This window comes from Anabrus simplex, chromosome 7, assembly GCF_040414725.1.
Source record: "Anabrus simplex isolate iqAnaSimp1 chromosome 7, ASM4041472v1, whole genome shotgun sequence".
NCBI classification, from domain to species: domain Eukaryota; kingdom Metazoa; phylum Arthropoda; class Insecta; order Orthoptera; family Tettigoniidae; genus Anabrus; species Anabrus simplex.
Window position 1 is genome coordinate 335,255,161 of NC_090271.1, and position 22,072 is coordinate 335,277,232.

At 37.2% G+C, this 22,072-nt stretch overlaps 1 protein-coding gene across 1 annotated transcript in view; it reads left to right on the forward strand.

The window, feature by feature from the left end:
• The first annotated feature begins 8,928 nt into the window (after window positions 1–8,928).
• The window catches only part of Ccm3 (programmed cell death protein 10 Ccm3), a 57,076-nt gene continuing 43,932 nt past the window's right edge, over window positions 8,929–22,072 (forward strand). The window contains exons 1-4 of the mRNA XM_067151804.2: window positions 8,929–9,123; window positions 9,217–9,394; window positions 18,290–18,422; window positions 19,622–19,786. Coding sequence (XP_067007905.1) covers window positions 9,052–9,123; window positions 9,217–9,394; window positions 18,290–18,422; window positions 19,622–19,786 — 548 coding nt within the window. The 5' untranslated portion in view covers window positions 8,929–9,051. The remainder of the gene's footprint in view (window positions 9,124–9,216; window positions 9,395–18,289; window positions 18,423–19,621; window positions 19,787–22,072) is intronic.

Here is a 22,072-nt window from a genome sequence, read left to right on the forward strand (position 1 = left end):
ACAGCTCATTAAAGAAGACTGTATAGTAGTCAGGCCATCAGTGTAGCATGGTACGTTCAGGACATATAATCCCACATCCATTTCTTTCCTCACATTTTGATCCCTCAGTATAGATTGCAGTGTTCCTTGGATATTTATTAGAAATTTCAAGAAATAATCGATGGTAGTGAGATCTGTCAATTTCATCTTTGACACTGTAATGTATTTCAAAGTTAATTGCTGGAAGGGTAATAGTCCATGGTGGGACATTAAGAGAGTTGTCTTCGAGGAATATTGGAGGTATACTTAAATTTAATTCTTCAAGAAACCTGGCTCTTCTGACATGGAAGGGCTGTGGTTGTGATCCTGATTTAATGGGTGTACCTTGGTGATTGTTATGAAAAGCATACAACAAAGCATACACTCATAGTTGCTACCTCGAGCGCATAAGTCAAACTTAGTTGTCTACGTCTAATTGCGAGTGGTGGTTCATTTGCTTCTATTTAAATGCTGACTACTGGACTGGTACGCAAGGGTCCTAGAGCAATTTTAAGAGCTGTGGACTGGATGGAATCAAGGATTTTGATTGAAGACATTCTTGCGAAATTTTATACAATTCTGCCATATTCTAATTTAGCCCTAATAATGGCTTTGTACGTGTTCATTAGCACTTGGTGACCTGCCCCCCAGTTCTTTGCTGCCAGGATCTTCATTATGTTCAGCCTTCGCAAGCAGTTATCTTTAAGGTTTTTCAGGTGAGGTATCCAACTTAACGTAGTGTCAAATAAAACTCCTAAGATTCATAGTTGTTACTGTTTAAATTTTGTGATTGTTCATGTACAGCTCAGGGTATTGTACAGTATGTTTACATTTGGAGAAAAGTATGCATTTGGTTTTAGTTTTGGAAAACTTGAACCCTGTAAACTTTAACCATTTTTGAATATTATCAATTGATTCTTGAAGTAACTGCTGAGTAGTTAATTTATTTCTTCCTGCACTTAATATAGTCAATTCATCGGCAAAAAGGCAAGCCTGTACTGGTAGGTGAAATGTTGGAGACAATGCCATTTATTGCAACGAGGAATATTGTAACACTGATGACTGATCCTTGGGGAACTCCATTGTCAATGGTTACTTCATGTGAAAGAGTTCCATTTGTCCTGACTTGAATTCGACGATCTTAAAGGAAATTATAAATGAAGTAAAGCATGTTTCCTGAAATATTATGTTCCATCAATGTTTCAATTAGATAGTCTTTCCACACCATGTCATATGCTTTCTCAATGTCTAAACTAACAGGTATGAGGTGCTGGTTATTCAGGAAAGCTTCTCGCATTTCCGATTCCAAACATATTAGAGTATCACTTTACAAAAGAAAATATTTATAAAATCCTCCTATCAATACAATTCATCTGTTAGATGAAACAAAGTCTATACATGTTTCAGCCTAATCTCAAGGCCATCTTCAGTAGTAAAACGATTGTTACATAATATACAAACAAATTAAAAAACGTAATGATGTGAAGTTTAAGTGATCATGATAAGTGAGTTAAAAACACATTGAGGTACAAAGTCCTCTCGTCTAATAGATCTTGCTGGCTGTTAAATAAAACATTATGCTGAGGAGTGTAGTGAGACCGTCAATACTACGAATAAAACGTGTAACATCTGTAATGAGAAAAAAGGAATGTATGAGTGGATGAAGAACAAGTTAAAAATGATGTACGAAAAGAAAACTCATATGACTTACTTGTAACTAAAAGTTGTCGTCTCGAATGGAGATGACCTTGTCGGTCTCAAGTCACATTGACAACTAAGCCTGTGTGTGGCTTACTGTGTATCTGTGTCGATGTGGTTGGGAGGGGTAATGGAGGGGGAGGGGCAGGGAGGGAGGGACGTTGTGATTCGTGGAAGGAGGGTGGAAGGGCGGGTCTTGTTCTAGAATGTCGGTAGTGAAACTCTTTTTTATTAATGAACTGTTCGCAGATGAGCGGGACAAAGGTTTCCAATAAAATATTTTTCTTTTCGTTGATTTCATTTAAGTTATAGACGGGATTGTTATATTGGTCGATATCTATATATATATTCTCTAGTATATTAAGTAAGGGACCTTTCTGTTCGTAATGCAGGATCTTTAAATCTTGATCAATTATTGTGTATTTATGATTTTTCTCTCTACAATGTTCGCTCATGGCTGAGTAGCGATTATACTTTAGGGCATTAAGATGTTCGGAGTATCTTACATTGAAACTGCGGCCTGTTTGCCCAATATACGTTGAAAGACATGATTGGCATTTTAATTTGTATATTCCAGAGTTAGAAAATTTTTTGCTGTTGACAATATGAGAATTAAAAAACATTTTTTATTGGTGTGAACGGTCTTGAAAGCTACTTTTAACTTGTGCTTTTTAAAGATGTTTGAAATAGGATATATATTATTATTATTAAAGGTAAATGTGGTGAACTTCTCTTTATGGAAAGATTGTTTTTCTAAGGTGGTCTTGGGTCTATTTCAAAATTTATTGAGAATTTTATTCACGAAAGCTTTACTGAAACCATTACCTTCGGCTATTGCATAAATGGTGTTGATTTCCTTTCTAAAATTCTTACGGGATAAAGGAACATTAAGAGCTCTGAAAATCATACTATTGTAAGCTGTCTTCTTCTGTGTCCCTGGATGTAGAGAAGTTTGATGGATTGTGTTTACTGTGTGAGTGGGCTTCCTGTAAATATTAAAAGAAATGGTTTTATTCTGATTGCGAGTAATAGTTACATCGAGATAATTAAGGGAATTGTTGTTCTCGGATTCTATCGTAAACTTTATGTGTGGATCCAGGTTATTAAGTAATTCAAGAACGGTGTTGCTGTCAGTAATGTGAGAATCTAGGATAATAAAAGTATCATCCACATACCGAGTCCAATGTTTGATAACATTAATTTTACCTATAATGTGAGTGTATTCAAGGAAATCTACGTAAATATCAGCGAGGATTCCCGAGGCCGATGACCCCATAAGAAGCCCCTTCTGTTGGTATATGATGTTGTTAAAAGTAAAGAAGCCATTATTTAATGTAAACTTGAGAATCTGAATAAACTCTTCTATCTCCCCTATAGTCAATTTACTGAATTTGGAAAGATTGTTTTTTTACTATTTCGATGGTTTTATTGACGGGTACATTCGCGTACATATTTTCTATGTCAAAAGAGTGAAGGGTGTAATATTTCGGTAACGTGAGATTTTTTATTCTATTGCAGAATTCCAGGGAATTTTTAACTGACGTGTTAGCTTGAAAGGAATAATGTGTTTTAAGAAAATTGTGAATAAATTGGGATATTTTATACGTCGGACTACTTCTGAAGTTAATAACGGGCCTTATGGGGACATCCGCCTTGTGAATCTTCGGTAACGCTTTCGCCGTAGGTAACCTGGGATTCATGATGATCAGTTTTGATTTTTCTACGTCATTAAACAAAAATAAAAAATTCTTAATTAAAGCTTTCAGCTCTCTTTGTATTCTATTGGTAGGATCTTTTTTTACTGCGTTAAAGTTATTATTAGTAAAGAAGAATTGTGCTTTATTTACGTAGTCACTTTTCTCCATAACCACAGTAGCATTACCTTTATCTGCTTTAGTTACTATTAAATCGTATCTTTAATTTTCTTTTTGAGATTGCGTATGTTGGTGACTTGTTCTTTATTGGGTTTACCAGAACCGGTATGTTTCTGATCGAAAGATGAAAGTAACTTTCGCTTAACTTCATATCTAACCTCATTTTGAACGTCTGTAGGTAACCTATTAATCGCCAATTCAGATTCAGCCAACGTAATGATTAAATCGTCGTGGTTGAAGGACGTGTCCCAGTTATGTTTTGGTCCCTTATTTAATATCTTGAGGTCCTTAGGATCAAGGTCAACTTGACTGAGGTTCACTACCGGCGGGTGAAAAACGTTCGATTCCGCGTGATTCTGCGTGTTTGGGGTATTATGGGAAGCTTTTATTAAGTTATTCCACTTCTTGTCAAGAGTGCTTTGTTTTTTCTATAAAACCTTATCGAGTCTATTGGTGACGTGAGTCTGAAAAGAAGTCCATTCGAGAGGACATAATAAGGTCGAAACTTATAAATGAGTGTCGTAAAGATTATTGTTAAGAAGAGCTTTTTTTCTTTTGAAGGAATTTAATTTCCTCTCTTATCCAAATTTTATCCGTTTTTCGTTGATTCGCGCGGGTTTTAGCCGTGTCTCTATGAGTTTTCTTCGTAAATTTTAAGAAATTAGGTGTGACGTCATTAGTTAAGCATTTTCTTAAAAAACGTAAATCTTTACCTAATTTGGCAACCTTTATCTTCAAATTATAATATAGGTTTGCTTTCTTACTAGCCTGGATGGCGTTACCATTGCAAGTTATGAATCTCATTCCGTATTGACGGTTATCACTTTACAAAAGAAAATATTTATAAAATCCTCCTATCAATACAATTCATTAGTCCCGCTCATCTGCGAACAGTTCATTAATAAAAAAGAGTTTCACTACCGACATTCTAGAACAAGACCCGCCCTTCCACCCTCCTTCCACGAATCACAACGTCCCTCCCTCCCTGCTCCTCCCCCTCCATTACCCCTCCCAACCACATCGACACAGATACACAGTAAGCCACACACAGGCTTAGTTGTCAATGTGACTTGAGACCGACAAGGTCATCTCCATTCGAGACGACAACTTTTAGTTACAAGTAAGTCATATGAGTTTTCTTTTCGTACATCATTTTTAACTTGTTCTTCATCCACTCATACATTCCTTTTTTCTCATTACAGATGTTACACGTTTTATTCGTAGTATTGACGGTCTCACTACACTCCTCAGCATAATGTTTTATTTAACAGCCAGCAAGATCTATTAGACGAGAGGACTTTGCACCTCAATGTGTTTTTAACTCACTTATCATGATCACTGTCACTTCACATCATTACGTTTTTTAATTTGTTTGTATATTATGTAACAATCGTTTTACTACTGAAGATGGCCTTGAGATTAGGCTGAAACATGTATAGACTTTGTTTCATCTAACAGATGACTTGAATTGTATTGATAGGAGGATTTTATAAATATTTTCTTTTGTAACGTGATAACCGTCAATACGGAATGAGATTCATAACTTGCAATATTAGAGTATCTGTTGTTGAACGTGCTTTACGAAAACCATTTTGTGCATCACCAAAAATGTGTATATGTTCCAAATACCAGCGTAATCTCTTGTTAACTATTTTCTCCATTAGCTTACACATTGTACTTGTCAAGGCGACGGGACGATAATTATCTGGGATCAAAATTACTTTTCCTGTTTTGACTATAGGCACTACAATAGCACAACGGCTTTGATCTGGAAATAGTTTGGAACTCCATATATAGTTGAAAATAGCAAGTAGATGATTGAGTGCACTATGTGGAAGCTGTTTTAAAAATTTATATGGAATGGTATCTGGGCCAGGACTATATCTGCATTCATTTGTTGAGTTCTGTTACAATTTCTTGTAACTGTAAAGTATCATTATAAGCATAGTTCGGTGTAGGTACAGTTTCACTTAAGTCTATCGGATCTCGAGTTGTTTTCATGCGAAGGAATTCAGGTTCATAATTGTTATCGCTAGAGATTTTTGAAAATGATTTAGCCAGTTGCTGAGCTATTTTTTGAGGTTCATTTACAATTGACCCAGTGACTGGAACTCTTAGCGAGGTAATACAGAATTTATTGTATTTACCACTTATTCTTTGGATTTTATTCCACATAACTTTTTGTGAAGTTTGGCAGGTTAAGGAGGAGACAAATATTAACCAGGAGGTTTTCTTACTTTATTTTATTTTATTTCGTGCTATTGCTCGATATTTTTAAAAATTGATTTTATTTCCAGGCGTAGGATTTCTTTTGTATAGGGAGTTAGCACGGTTTTTATTTTTGATAGCCTCTTTACAGGAGTCATTCCACCAGGGAACCGTTTTCTTGAAGGGCATAGGAACTGTTTTTGGGATGCTCTGGTGAGCAGATTTAATTATTACTTCAGTGAAGTCTTGAACAATATCATTGATGTGCTTAGAAGGAAATCTATTTGATGGAGTTAGATCATTTAAATAGTTACTTACAGTCTATCTAAATGATTGCCAGTTTGCCTTATTTAAATTCTATTTACAGTATTGGGGTTTTGATGTGTTGTCTGGAGAACTTTGATCATCATTATTTATGATGGGGAAGTGGTCACTTCCTTGTAGAGCTGAATAACTGGACCAGTTAAATATTACAGCTATGTCTGGCGTACTTATATTTTAATCTATGCTACTGTATGTTCCGTGTGCTATATCAAACTCGTTGGAGCAGTTGAGTTCAATACTACTAGAGTAAATTCATCTAGTATCTTCTCTATTTCTTTCCCCCTTGCCTCAGTGTTGCAACTACCCTATAAACTGTTGTGGCTATTAAAATCACCCATCAAAATGAAGGGTTTGGGGAGTTGGTGTATTAGGTTTCTTAAATCATCAGCGTGAAATGCACTATTCGTAGGAAAATAAACATTACATGCGCATATAGCTTATGGTAGGTATAATAAAACAGCGACTGCTTCTAAATCAGTAGATAAAGGAACCTCTTGATGGACCCTCTCTCATCTAACCTATTAAATCCCCAAACCCCTCTGAATCTCCTGGCCAGAGAGAAGGCTTTACCTTCTAGGTGGCCCGCCCCTCCCCTTCGGGGAGGGGAATGAAAACATCCCCCTTGGTCCTTGGTCTTGATGGTCCGTAGGTAGCTACGCCGCCACTTGCATGATTTGGATTAATTCTGTTTTTATAATGTACGTTGAACTGTCTTAAATGGAGAACAAACGTGTCTCTAAAGTTAGTTTCTTGTAGACAGACAACTGAAGGCTGATGTTTATTTAGTAGAAGTTGTAAATACTCTTGCTGTGATCGAAAACTGTTGAGGTTCCATTGAAGTAATGTTATAGTCATAAGAATGACAAACAGTTGTAGAAGGAATTTTATCATCATTATGTGAGGGAAGTAGAGTCATCGCTGGAGTAATCTGGAACTAAACTGTTAATTGCTTCACCTCGGTTTTCACTGCTAGCCTTAAGCAGTTTCTTGACTATTCGTGTAATCCTGTTCTTAATGGATTTTTTAGTGTAGTATGGATATAGTTTTTGAAGGGCTTGGGCTAAACCCTCTAGATCTGGGGAGTAATTGGAAGCTATTTTTGCTATGTCATTATCTCCAATACTGTTTTCAAAAAAGGATTGTAGTTGTAAGTAACTGAGGGGGTAGGACTGAGGGTTGGCTTCTAGAACTTGCTTAATTGGCTTAAGCATATCATTAATAGTTGTGCTTTATTTTTCTGTCCTTGGTTTCTTATAAGTTTGTTTTGTCTTGTTTTTCCCTGCCTGTTCACTTGTCTTAGGTTCAGTTCTCAGGGGAGGTGCTTAAAATCAAAATCTTTTCTGCCTGTAGTTTCACTGCTAGATAGTGATATTGGCCTCTTTGATCCAGCAAGATGAACACATGAGGGGTTTTGAGGACATTCTAAAGGAGAGGTTAGAGTCGTATCGTCTGAGGGTAAAGGCCCACAGTTTTGAATTTGAGAACACTGAAGGGATGTAGATGTAGCAGTTGTCTGAAGGGTAGTTTGTGAGGGAACAGGTAATATTTTCTTGACAGTTTGTTTTAATTTTTTGTGTATCCTCTACTAGTTAGGGAAATTCCGTTAGATTGATCTTGTCACGAGAATGACTGTTTTGATTTCATGAGGAGCCTTCATTTGTTATTTCATCATTGTCAGGACAGTTTCTAGTTAAGTTCCCCTCAGTTTTACATAGAAAGCAGGTGGGTGTGTCAGATGATAAATAAATCATGTAATTGGTACCCTCATATTCGATTTGGAGTGAGTCTGGAAGTTTGTTAAAGTCTTCATTTCGAACATAAATCTGTCTCTGAAAACTGAGAATGTCAGAAAATCCAGGGATTGTTAAACCTGCTCCAATAGGTGATGTCTTTGACATTAGTTTAATGGTGAGTTTGAGAAATTCTTCTTCAATAACAATATTAGGAATCACAGGGCAAACATTGGATAGAATAACTCGTTTGTTTTTAGTTAGGAGGGGTCTTATTTCCAAGGTGACATTATTCATGAGAATCTTGGGATGTTTTGAAATTAATTCCTCAACACACTTTTGACTTGCAAAGCAGATACATATTCTTCTATTAGATATCCGTGAGACAAATCGGATGTTACTAAGGCTAGTGACTTTTCCAATTGCTAGTATATCACCTCGGATACTAATACCATCGCATGATTCAATAACAATTGCTTGATCTTTGGTAGGATAGGATTGCATTGCTTCAGAGTAACTTAACCTTGGATTGTTAGGAGATTGATTACGTGTGTTAGGAACAGTAATAAAAGTTGTCATGAGGTTACCTGGTTCACCGGTACGGGTGGGAATTATGCTTTCTTTATCCTGTCGATTCATGAGGTTACTTGAGACTTGCTGATTTTCATTATTTGGATTCGTTGAGTTAGAAAAATCTTGCCGACCTCCATCAACAGAGGCGGTCATTATCGGTTAGCTAACAAGATGAGGTTATAGGTATGAGATTGATCCTTTAATGAACACTAATCTCGACAATGCACATTTAAAACCACACTCACTTCAAAAGTACTTAGCAACTTCACTCTGGTGCTTCAGACGGTAAATTTTAGCTTAGAATGACCGATTATTCAATAGTTCCAAGCGACAATATTACACGCGAACATCATTTACGTCACTGCCATCTTGATCCTCTGTCGCGTATTGTCTCTTGTGTACTTGACGGAAATATTCATGTCAATGTATAATTTCGACATAATCGAATTTTGCGATATATTGCTGTCGATAATAGATCTCTGTTCTCGATATCTACCGTGAACGGGTGACAAGTGACAAGTTGGAGGGTTTTGATAAACACTGAGATTTGTGAAATCTTTTATGTAAGAGTTAATATTTTATACCTGGTCGGAGTACAAAGTCTTAACAGAAGATTTTTTGGAAGGATGACAATGGGAGACGAGACACCAGTTACTTCACTTGTTCTTCCTGTGTTAATACGCCCCATCTTGTCCCAAGTAAGGAGTAGACGGAGTAAATTCATAGGTATGTTTTGTATGTTGGGGATAACTAATACATACTTTTATTTTCTCTCTCTCTTTCTGCTGTAGTTGGAACGTAGAGATGTGGCTGCCTCACAAACTCTACGAGCTGCCCTTTCGAAAGCTGAAGCTGTACATCCAGGGTTTACCTACGATCTTGTAGTTGGAATACTGAGACGAGGAGATTTGAGTATTAATATGAATGAGAGTGTCCTTCGACTTCAAGGTACTACTTCGGACACAGACGGTAAGTATCATCCTCATTTTTCTAAAATTAAGTCTGTTCATTTGTCTTACCTGTGTGATTTCTTGCGTATATAACGTAGCGGAATATAATATCATCAGTACTAGACATGGCCACCAAGAATTAATTTCTCTAAAGACACTATTCTAATGTATGGAAAATTCTAAAAGGTAAGCCCCTGAATGCACTTCTGTCACGATGGCCTTTTGCTTGGGAATAGTAGTTTCTGCAGTTTCTCACCTGCAATTTGTATTGGAGAGATTTTGACTTTCAATATTTTGCTGTAAATAGAATTGCTGTCATTGCACATTATGTCAATGCAGAGTAAAAAAAGAGATACACAGGTAGACCTGCAGTTTTACCAGGCGAGTTGGCCGTGCGCGTAGAGGAGATAGTAGGGTTCGAATCCCACTATCGGCAGCCCTGAAGATGGTTTTCCGTGGTTTCCCATTTTCACACCAGGCAAATGCTGGGGCTGTACCTTAATTAAGGCCACGGCCGCTTCCTTCCAACTCCTAGGTCTTTCCTATCCCATCGTCGCCATAAGACCTATCTGTGTCGGTGCGACGTAAAGCCCATAGCAAAAAAAAAAAAAGACCTGCAGTTTTTTATGAAAGGTTATAATGTTACCATCCACCGTGAATAATAGCTCATGTTCATCTGCTCAGTGGTCGTCTTGCATTTACTTTACAATTTAAAAGCAATACAGATTCACTTGAATGTAGCCTATATATTGTTTAATGTGTAAATGAATGAATCTGGTTAATTGAAACTTATTAGCCTTTTACAGTTAGAAGGGTATCAGTTCACTCTAAGACCTAGAAAGTTAATACCTAGTTGTTAGCGCATGCGTCTAGGCGTAATAGCACTGTCATTTGTTTCTCTCTTGCTCACTTCTCGCGATGGTCATGATCGTGCGGTGGACAGGGTTGCCAACTCTTCATCGAAAGAACTAGTCCTAGAGCATCGGCGCTACTTTTGAATTTACGAAACTCGTACGGTATTGGTCTGGATACGTTAGGGTAGGTTAGTGACAAAGCCATTGGTCTGGATCAAGCAAAGGGGGTCTGGAGGCGCAAGCCCCCAGGTTAGAAGCCGCAAAGCGGCCCTAGGCCTCTAGTACCCCACGTTACACCTTCATTGGTGTATTTATTTTGCACGGGTGGTAACGGAATTCATTTTACTTCATTCCTGGGAGTGACATCATATCCAGTTGTGTCTCACCCAATGGAAATGCTGGTACGTAGTTAATTCGCGCCCGACAGCCGAGCTACATGCTTCGCAACCATGCAACAGCAATACTTACCAACATTCATAAGAAGGGAAAGAGCCACCTTAACATTGAAAGTGAACACTCAAAGTGAACTGCATTTAACGATCATCAGAGTATCAGCAATATCAACTCAACACATTTACTCTCAAATTTTGCATGATCAACGCAATTAGAATATTAAGAAGAAGTGATTGAACCATTTACTAAGCGTATTGGCATAATGTCTCGAACTCAAGCTGATAACCCTCATATGACATGTTCTGTAAAAACAACGCAAGAACATACTGATGTGTTACTTTAGACTGTCTTCAGACATTTGCATTTCAAGTGCATTTTACTATGTTTTTTAATGTTTTAATGGTTTGTATAATTTTAACAAATAGTTCAACACATATTTCATATCATCTGTAATAATTAGTGTCAATACGAACATAATATTAACTACTATATATGTGCCAACTAAGCATATCTCATACAAGACCCAAACATCTATGTGTTAATACAACACACTTTTTTAAATGACAAGGCACAACGCCTATCGCAACTATCACAAAGCTGAGTTCAAGCATACTCTTTGTATGCATGACGAACTCATTCAGTTATACTTGTTTGCTAATTTCATAACAAAATATAGGCTTATGTATATTGTGTCATATTTTATCATGTATTTTGAGCATTTTAAATTGTTCATACATTCAACTGTTTATAGATAAGCTATAGAATTTAAACATTCTTAAGCGAAGCATAAGCACAACTACAATGATTTTAAATTTTAGGGTCTATTATTTTAATTGGTGAGGCAGAATATAAAAGATGCAAATAATGTAAGATTCTAATGAGGCTGAAGATGACCTTGTAAGAGGTCAAAACCGGTCCTGTTATATATGTTATAATAAATGTGTATTGATTAGGTGGAACTTTTCTGTCAATACGGAATAAAATGAAATTTATTAATCAAGATGGTACGTAGTTAGGCGATGGACAATGGCATGTGATAAATTGCATTCAGTTATAAAAGCATAAATATTTCTGGGGGATGGCGGTGGGTTCTTGGCTGTCGCAGTGAACACATCTCTCCTCTACAAGGTATTCCACTTAAGATTTCTAACATATTACATTCTTATCATGCTATAAAAGTAATGTAAGTCTTATTGAATTTCTACTGTTATACCTGCAGTGAGCACACATCTAGCTGCGACATGACTGCCTTATTTATTTTTTAGTTGCTTCATCTGCAGTGTTTGCATTGAACTGTTGCCAACTGCACAGCCGCAGAACCATGGTTGTGGGCAGGGTAGTATTCACCATTGTTATCTTTACAGATTTTCTTTATTGTTTATGAACATTAAAATAAGAATAATAGTTAAAACCACCTTTCCAATACTTAACTTTCCTTATATTTAGGAAATAGACATTACAACAGGCGTTGTAAGATGGGAAAAAAATGAAGCCATGTTTTCCAGTGTTGACTTAGTTAAATGTAAAAAAGGCTTTTCAGTCTGTCAAACACACATCAAATACAATGTAAATTATATCACTATAAACATACCTGTAAAATACACACTAACATACAAAAATGACATGTTTCGTTCTACAAGAACATCTTCAGATTCTATCAAATCACTTAAAAACAAGCTTATATATATACAGTATTGTTTACATAGCGTAAACTTGTCAATGATAGAGAGATTAGTGATAACATGAAACAGTAATGACAAAAATAAAATATATACAATTATTAATATAATGAAAAACTTGCGTAGTTATCTAGACTGCCGATGTTGAGCCCGTTATCACCAGAATGTTCATCATGACAAAAAATGATGATTATATTCTTTTGAATGAAGAAATAATTAAATCACACTCTTGTGTAGATACGTGAGACGGGCAAGAGAAATCACATATTGTAGCAGACAATGAGTAGTAACACTTCAAACAGGAATTGATCACGCCTGAAGCTGGTTCATTTTTACTGGGAGTTCTAGATCGAAACGGAAAAAATAAGATGTCAAGTGCGTGAACTGAAATCTGAAAAATGGAAAAAGGAAAAAGATGGGCCTTGAAAATACGGTGTTCAAAATGGGAGTCTAAGATAGCTTAGCTCTTATGTTGGATGAGCGTCGACCGGAGACTTAGCCGTTCGAGGGGTTCCGTTAAACGTATGCCCATTGCTGCGTGTGTTGTATCTGTGTGCTTGCTTCGGCGGAGAGTAAGTTGGGACGGGAGGGGTAGGCGCAACAATGAGAGTGCTGGAAGCTGGCGGCGGAGTTGTATTATGGGGAGGAGGTAAGGTGGAATCTGTTATGACGACCGGAGGGGTATTTAAAGGTTTATAATTGAAGATTTTTTTGAAATTGTTATGATTTATATTAAAAGTAGTGAGTAACTTGGGGACTTGTTCAATTAATGGGCTGTTGTTCTCTTGGACATCATTCAAATTATTATTATTATTATTATTATTATTATTATTATTATTATTATTATTATTATTATTATTAAAATGTTGATCCAAGAAAATGTATGTATTTTCCAATCCAGTCATTAAGCTGCTTTTATTTACATATTTTATAATGTGGAGGTCCTGATCAATTGTAGAATATTTGTGGCCGGAATCCCTCGTGGTTGCTCATGGCAGAGTACTTTTTACGCTTCAAGGCATTATAATGTTCCAAGTATCTAGTTCTAACAGAGACCGGGCGAGTTGGCCGTACGCGTAGAGGCACGCGGCTGTGAGCTTGCATCCGGGAGATAGTAGGTTCGAATCCCACTATCGGCAGCCCTGAAGATGGTTTTCCGTGGTTTCCCATTTTCACAGCAGGCAAAAACCTTAAGGCCACGGCAAAAAAAAAAAAAAAAAAAGTTCTAACAGACCCCTCTTGAACGGCTAAGTCGCCGGTCAACACTCATCCAACATAAGAGGTAAGCTATCTTAGACTCCCATTTTGAACACCCTATTTTCAAGGCTCGAGTACATCTTTTTCCATTTTTCAGATTTCAGTTCATGCACTTGACATCTTATATGTTTTCAACCTCTGGCAACACGATTACGTGTTTTTTTTTCTTTCTTTCTTTCTCACTTAGCCATGATGAACACTTATATAATTTCACTCTTGTTTTATGTTTGAACATTCTAACTGACAGACTGGTAGCAATGATACCCTAATTACCCTAATGATTTTAATTATTTCTCTACCAGCTCTGTATTGTACTTTCTGTTTTTATCCTCTGTTTCAACACGATTGTGTGTTTTTCTCTTAGCCATGTTGTAATATTTTATGTTTTTTTTTTTTTTTTCACTCTAGTCTTAAGCCTATTTGATTTTCTAAATGTAAATGTTGTTTCTTAGGGTACCATATATTTTAAGGACACTAGGTTCGGGGGGCTAAGATTTATTTTCGGCTGATGATGCTTACGGCGGTTAAGTGAAACATGTCCCATCTTACAACGCCTGTTGTAATGTTTATTTCCTAAATATAAGGAAAGTTAAGTCTTGGAAAAGTGGTGTTAACTATTATTATTTTAATGTTCATAATCTGATGTCCAATACAATGAGATTTATTACTTGTAATTTTCTTTACTGGTCTGCACATATTTTAGTTAGTGACCAACACCCATTGGTCCAACATGTTAAGGGTGTTCAGCAGAGAGCCTTTCGAAGGTAGTGAATCGGCGGCTTTGGCCCATCCTATTTAGGAACTTTTATTGTGTGGTGGTTGCTTAAGAAATGTGTATTTGTTGATTTCTAGGAATGACATAGTGAATGATATTTCAGCCAATGATAGTGTTGTTATTACCGGGCAAGTTGGCTGTGCGGTTAGGAGTGTGCAGCTGTGAGCTTGCATCTGGGAGATAGTGGGTTCGAATCCCACTGACGGCAGCCCTGAAGATGGTTTTCCGTGGTTTCCCATTTTCACACCAGGCAAATGCTGGGGCTGTACCTTAATTAAGGCCACGACCGCTTCCTTCCCATTCCTAGGCCTTTCCATCCCATCGTCGCCATAAGACCTATATGTGTTGGTGTGACGTAAAGTAAATAGAAAAGAAAAAGTGTTATTAGCCTCAAAGTATAGAAAATGTGTGATTCATTATATCATGTTCTATGGTAGGTATTCAGCCCGAAGACTGGTTTGATCCTCCACGGTTCCGCCAACAGCTGTCATAGGTAGCCTGGGCATCACTGAAGAGGCTTACCAGGGAAATGAGGAGTGAGGTAGTTTCCCGTAGTTTTCCTCACCAAGCCAGAATCTGCTATTGCACATCACTCTGCCCAGCCCACTGAAATTCATGCACTAACTGACCTTATGAACAATATTTTCACACCATTCATACAGGGACTCGCTGTATAAGGAATGGTATTACTAGTATTACTCATACCTCGGTCACTTTCATATTGTCAAAGCCAAGGGTGAGACTGAGGCACGTAAATGAAGGTAACACATTTATTCTAGCCCATACCAGAAGACATAGTGCACTGCAAACCTACATCTCGGGAGCAAAGGCATTATATCATGTTATAAAAGGAAATAAACTTAGGGGTGGGTTGCTAGGTCTTGACATTCGTAATGAACACATCTCTACAAGCAATACAAAGTCAGATTAGAATCATTTTTTGGTATAATGCTATTAAATCTTTCAGGACTGTTAGTGAACTTATACCGTTAGTAGTCATGTCTAAGCTGATATTAGACGGGAGGTGGCCGCTAATATCGAGAGACAAAAGGTTTGCAGCAGCTCAGCCCACCCCCTTCATGAACATCAGCCACCACCAGCTCGACTGAAATCAAGGAAGAGTTTTCTACAGTCTTCTGCTCCACTTGATTCTGACCCAAAAAGGGCCAGGGTTAAGCTATGGAAACAAAGGTACCCAGATCATCCGGAACGTGTTGAAATTGAAGAGAAGTTGCCACCTGGTCACGAAGAGGGATGGTGTATATGGCGGTCATTAAACGGACTGCGGACCGGCGTTGCAAGATCTAAGGACAATCTTGTGAAATGGGGCATCGTGCATGGTGGGGACTCATTATGCGAATGTGGAGAGGAACAGACTTCTACGCACCTCTTGCACTGTCGTCTATGCCCAGATTCATGTACAGGGTTGGAATTGGCTCTGGCTGGAAACAATGCCATCAATGTAGCCAAATACTGGTCACAGCTTGTGTAAATAATGTATATATAGTGTAGATATTTTCATGTAATACTTCCTTTCTCCTTTTTTATTTTTTTACAATTAATTTGTTCATAGTGATTAACATACTTCATATTTTTATTATTTAATATTTTTGAATTGTATTTGAATTGATTTCTTATACATTGGTACCTCTGACACGAATAAATAAATAGAAAGGGCTGGTTACGTCGCGCATTCCTATCTACGAACTGTCACTGTAAAATTTGTTACAAATGGAACAATGGTTGTTGGCTTCTTGTCATGTTTGGTGTGAACTAAACACATATTTGCATTTTTTACTGGTTTCTTCTTTGTAGACATTACCCCTCAGAATTGTGATAAAGAAAATTCAGTATTTGGACTTAGTCTGCATAAATACTAATCGTGCTTGATATGATGCACAAGCCTTAAGATGTGATATATGTGGGTTAGGATCTCTCTGAAAACCATTGCTTGCACAACTTTTAGTGTTACAAGGGCTCCCTAGTGCTGAATCAGTAGACCTTGGTTGTCTTCGAGATTCATATTGGCAAGCTTTGAAACACAAACTATGAATCGCTTATGCATTGCTGGGAGACATCTGGCGTGCAGTTTACGCACTGGTACTGTTGTTGTTTACACAGCAAAGCCAAACTATAGAATTCATGCTAGGAACAAGATTTGCATCGAGAAATGTTATATAATGTGTGTGTGACACAGTTGTTGGCTTAAGATAATAAAGGTTTAGAAAATTCATATCGATTGATCATATTATCGATTCAATTCAGATTTCATTTTCATTCAGTTGGCAGTATTGCCAGAACCGGGAGAGCTCCCTCCTTACTCCTCACACCCGTAACACCAAAATCACTGTAAGTTGCGCGAGTAATAGCGGGATGTAAAGCAAATAACATTAAGGAATGTTCATTATGACCAACAATGTTATCTCAGGGAATATGCCAAATATATTTCATTGTTCTCTGTCCATTTAACTTTCTTCTTTTCATACAGAAGAATATTCATTCGATTTTCAGTGAAAACTGTGCTCAAATTTCTCAAACTCTTAGACACTCTTCATCGGTTCTTTTACGTTTTAGTTTAAGAATATCCCTGCTTTTTTTCCTGTTGTTTTCCCTCATATCATGGGTCACTTTTCTGTCCAGCGTTAACACGATTTGCGGTAAGTATTCATATCTCCTTATAAATTTTTCCTGCTAACTCAATCCTGGTTGCCACCGAGCTTGATAGCTGCAGTCGCTTAAGTGTGGCCAGTATCCAGTATTCGGGAGATAGTAGGTTCGAACCCTAATGTCGGCAGCCCTGAAAATGGTTTTCCGTGGTTTCCCATTTTCACACCAGGCAAATGCTAGGGCTGTACCTTAATTAATGCTATGGCTGCTTCCTTCCCACTCCTAGCCCTTTCCATTCCCGTCGTCGCCATAAGACCTATCTGTGTCGGTGCGACGTTAAGCAAAAAAAAATCAATCCTGGTTGCCAGCATTTCGCCCCAATGTGCTAAGTTGGGCTCATCAGTTGGTAAATAGCACACCCACCAAGATGCATAGCTAATGCATACCGTAGAGGCCACTGCATAGGCTACTTTGAGCCACCAGCAGTGCCAATGCACTATGCGAGACCATCAGATGATAAAGAGGTAGATTCCCATAGGAACCTGAAATATTTATTCCAAATGAGTAAATTTATAATATTTATAACTTTTAATACCAATATTTACATAATTACATCTGCAAACAGCCTTATCTCTGATTCCAGTTCTTTGCTCACACACACTCCCCCCCACACATATACACATTATATATAAGAAAACACAAAGCTCCAAAAATACTGCTTTGAGGAATTGCCCTCTTAATGATTACAGGATCAGATAATGCTTCAGCTACTCTAATACTATGAGCTTTATTTTCTAGAAATATAGCTATCCATTCAGTCATTCTTTTGTCTAGCCAATTGCACTCATTTTTGCCAGTAGTCATCCTTGATCTACTCTATCATATGCCATTGATAGGTCAATCGCGATACAGTCCATTTGGTTATGATGTGCTGTGTTGTAAAAGTCTTGCAAGATTAACTTTCAATGTCTCAGAAGAACTAAATAAGGAAGTTAGGTTCTCAGTCTGTTTAGTCTCATTTGCAGTAATGATGCTATAGGATTAATAGTGTATGTGTTTAAAGATCATAGTTATGATTTTATAAAACTGTGAAGTGAAGACATTTATCTATTCAACATAGAAAAGACTAAAGAGAAATACATATGAATGTTACATTGAAATCGTCAGTCATTGCTGACTAGTGTAATTGACATATCTGTGAGGGTCTTTTTGGTTTTGGTTGGCCTACACTATATTTTGTTTTGAATGATGTACATGTTTTGAAAGATTTTGTAAGTTTTATGACTCTGCAGTCTTGTATTATAATTATTAGAAATGTTTACTACTGTACATTGCTTATATGTCTACAGTTGTGGAGTACCGTCTAAGCCGTTCTGAAGATGCCTTTCAGGAATTAAATAAGAAGTCTGCAGCATTGAAGAAGATACTGAGTCGAATACCAGATGAAATAACAGATCGGAAAACATTTTTGGAAACTATAAAGTATGTCATTTTTGTATTAGTTGTAGTTCTGTTCTTTAAACATTAATAAACACTGATTTCTTCTTTGCTCTAAAGAGGGAAAATTGTCATAATCCTTTGGAATATTTTCTCATGTATCAAATGTTTAAAAATTGTATTTCAGATGACATTCTTTGTTATTTAAAAATTTGAGATCTCTGCATCCTGTAGATTTGGCTGGACATCACACATACAAACAATTTCGGATATCACAGACTGAACAAAAATAGCTTCCTATGCCATTGACTTAAAATGGCACCTTGACTGATTATATCTGTTACTATTATTCTTTATTTAAATGTACAAAATTGGCTTTACGTCGCACCGACACAGATAGGTCTTATGGCAACGATGGGATACGAAAAGGCTAGGAATTCAAAGGATGTGGCTGTGGCCTTAATTAAGGTATAACCCCAGCATTTTCCCGGTGTGAAGATGGTAAACCATAGAAAACCATCTTCAGGGCTGCCTCAGTGGAGTTCTAACCCACTAACCTCACAGCCAGCTCACTCTGTTTACTGTTTCTTGTTTCTCTGTATTATATGTTTCCTCTGAATAAAATATAAGATCAAGGTACTTGAAAGGAAACAGGGTTCACATTTTATTGCTGGTATAATGAAATCCTTGTGTTCCCTAACAATATCGGGTAAATAAGAAATAAGTTAATAAATACATGAATTATTAAAACGATTAAAGGTAATATAAATAATTAATGAAAACAGGTCTTTACCTGTATTTATATCCATTGAACAGTACGCCTATTTTAAAAATTTCAGATCTCTGCGTGCCGTAGATTTGCCTGGGCATTATACACATACACAGATGAACATTTCCGGATATGGACTTAAAATGGCTCCTTGTCTTGTATTACCTATCTTATCTACGTTGCCTGGCGACAGTGAATCTGTGCACACCTTTTCAGACGGTTTTTCATTCATAATTCGCCAAATAAAGCAAAAATGAAAAATCCGGCTTTGAGATGCATTCAGACCCTCTTCCATCTACCCATGTTCAAAATTTCAGATCTCTGCATGCCATAGATTTGGCTGGGCATTGCACACACATGCACTCAGACAGACAAACACTTCCTTTTATTATTATGGATTTTTTAAAAAGTTTGTTGTTGAAGTATAACGGTGAATTAACATTATGAGTACATTTTTTTTCTTTTTGTTTTCCAGAGAAATTGCTAGTGCTATTAAGAAGTTATTGGATGCTGTTAATGAGGTAGCAGGTTTCATCCCTGGATCAACAGGAAAGCAAGCTCTAGAGCAGCGAAAGCGAGAATTTGTCAAGTTCTCCAAACGTTTCAGTAACACTCTTAAGGAATATTTCAAGGAGGGACAGTAAGAATCATTACTTTACTACTGCTTATAATTATTTTACATTACTGCATCTTTTGTTCAGTATTTCTTTCTGTTGTAAGTGATCATACATATATTTCAATAATTGAATTTCACTCCTGTAATGAAATAAGCAGCGTGGAGTTGAACTCTTCTTTATACTTTTCACCATACATTTTCATCATAAACTGTAGCTTCCTCTGTGGATCAGTGAGTGAGTGAGTGTCAGTCTCTGGATCCCAGATGTCAGATCAGAATGTCTGCACATTTATTTATTGTGAACTCAACAGGTCATGTATCAGCTGAGGCCATAGATTATTAATAATAGACATCGGATCCCGAATACTACCTGCACTTTTTTTGTTGTTGAAAATATCGCTTCTAAAATTTGGGTGCGGGTCTTATTTAAGCCTTTCATTTCACACGTTTTAGGGAATTTTATCTTAAACAAAGCCTAGAATCCTAGCAATTTCTGATCTGGGATATTAGGAATAGCGGTTGAAGGTGCCTAAAAAATAGACGAAACATGTCTCACTTAAGACATAGTAATAATGTAACATTATTTATGTATTTATGTGCATACATACATTATCATTATAGACCATTATGCCTTTCAGCGTTCAGTCTGCAAGCCTCTGTGAATTTACTAAACGTCGCCACAATCTTCTATTTGCAACTAGTGCTGTGGCCTCCTTTAGTTCTGTACCTTTTATCTTTAAATCGTTAGAAACTGAGTCTAACCATCATTGTCTTGGTCTTCCTCTACTTCTCTTACCCTCTATAACGGAATCTATTATTCTCCTAGGTAACCTATCCTCCTCCACCTCACATGACACCACCGCCAAACCCAGTTTATAATACCAATATAATGGTCCGTTATTGGACATTATAAATTTTCCAGCTAACTCATACTTGGTTGCCTGCGTTTCGCCCTCGTGTGCTAAGTTAGGCTCGTCGGTTGGGACTTAGCACACCACCCAAGACGCAAGGCTAGTGCATACCGTGGAGGCCACTGCATAGGCTACTTGAAGCCACCAACAGTGCCAATGCACTATGAGAGCTATGTCTCAATTCCAAAAATTGATGCCTGCCTGGGGATCAAATGATGTTGATGTTGATTCCCATAGGGAACCTAAAATATTTGTCCTGAATGAGTAAATTTATAATACCAATATAATGGTCCGTTATTGGACATTATAAATTTTCCAGCTAACTCATTCTTGGTTGCCTGCGTTTCGCCCTCGTGTGCTAAGTGCAAATACTTAGGTGTGAGATTTGAAAGTAATATGCTCTGGAAGGGTCATGTTGATGACATTGTTGGGAAAGCATACAGATCGTTACATGTCATAATGAGGCTACTTAAAGGATGCAACAAAGAATTAAAAGAAAAAAGTTACTTGAGTATGGTTTGTCCATTATTGGAATATGCAAACAGTGTTTGGGATCCTCACCAAGAATACCTAATAAAAGAAATAGATAGTGTGCAGAGGAAAGCAGCAAGATTTGTAACAGGGGATTTCAGGAGAAAGAGTAGTGTATCAGAAATGTTAAAGGAACTTGGGTGGGAAACTTTAAGTAAGAGAAGGGAGAAAACTAGACTTATAGGATTATATAGAGCCTATACAAGAAAAGAAGCATGGGGAGATATCCGTGAGAGGCTTCAGTTGGAAAATAATTATATCGGCAGGACTGACCACAAATATAAAATTAGAAGGAATTTTCGCAGAAGCGATTGGGGTAAATTTTCATTCATTGGGAAGGGTGTGAAGGAGTGGAACAGTTTACCAGGGGTAGTGTTTGATCCTTTTCCAAAATCTGTACAGATATTCAAGAAGAGAATAAACAGCAACAGAGAAAATAAATGAAGTGTTAGAGGGCATTCGACCAGTGCAGGTTATTGTAAATAAAGAAATGTGTGTGAATAAATTAATTCCATCCCCTGGTCTAAGGAGTTTGGACAGCCAAAGTAGGGGACTGCCTGTAGGGGTGAAGTACAGTGGGGACTTCGAGGGCCCTGGGACTGCTACGGTAGCTGTGAAGGCCCTTCAGAACTCTGAAAAGTAGTGGCAAAAGGGGCTCTGGATAAGATGCAGCAGGTCGTTATGCTACTTAGGATCCAGAACGGGTAAAAAAGAAAAAAAAAGAAAATAGTAAATAAATAAATGCAATGTAAATATTAATCTTATACCAGTTGTCTAGTATCATTTGAAGTAATTCCACATACTGTATATCAGTTGACTATATTTGTAAGTAGTACAGGAGATAATATAAGTAGAATTTTGTAAACAG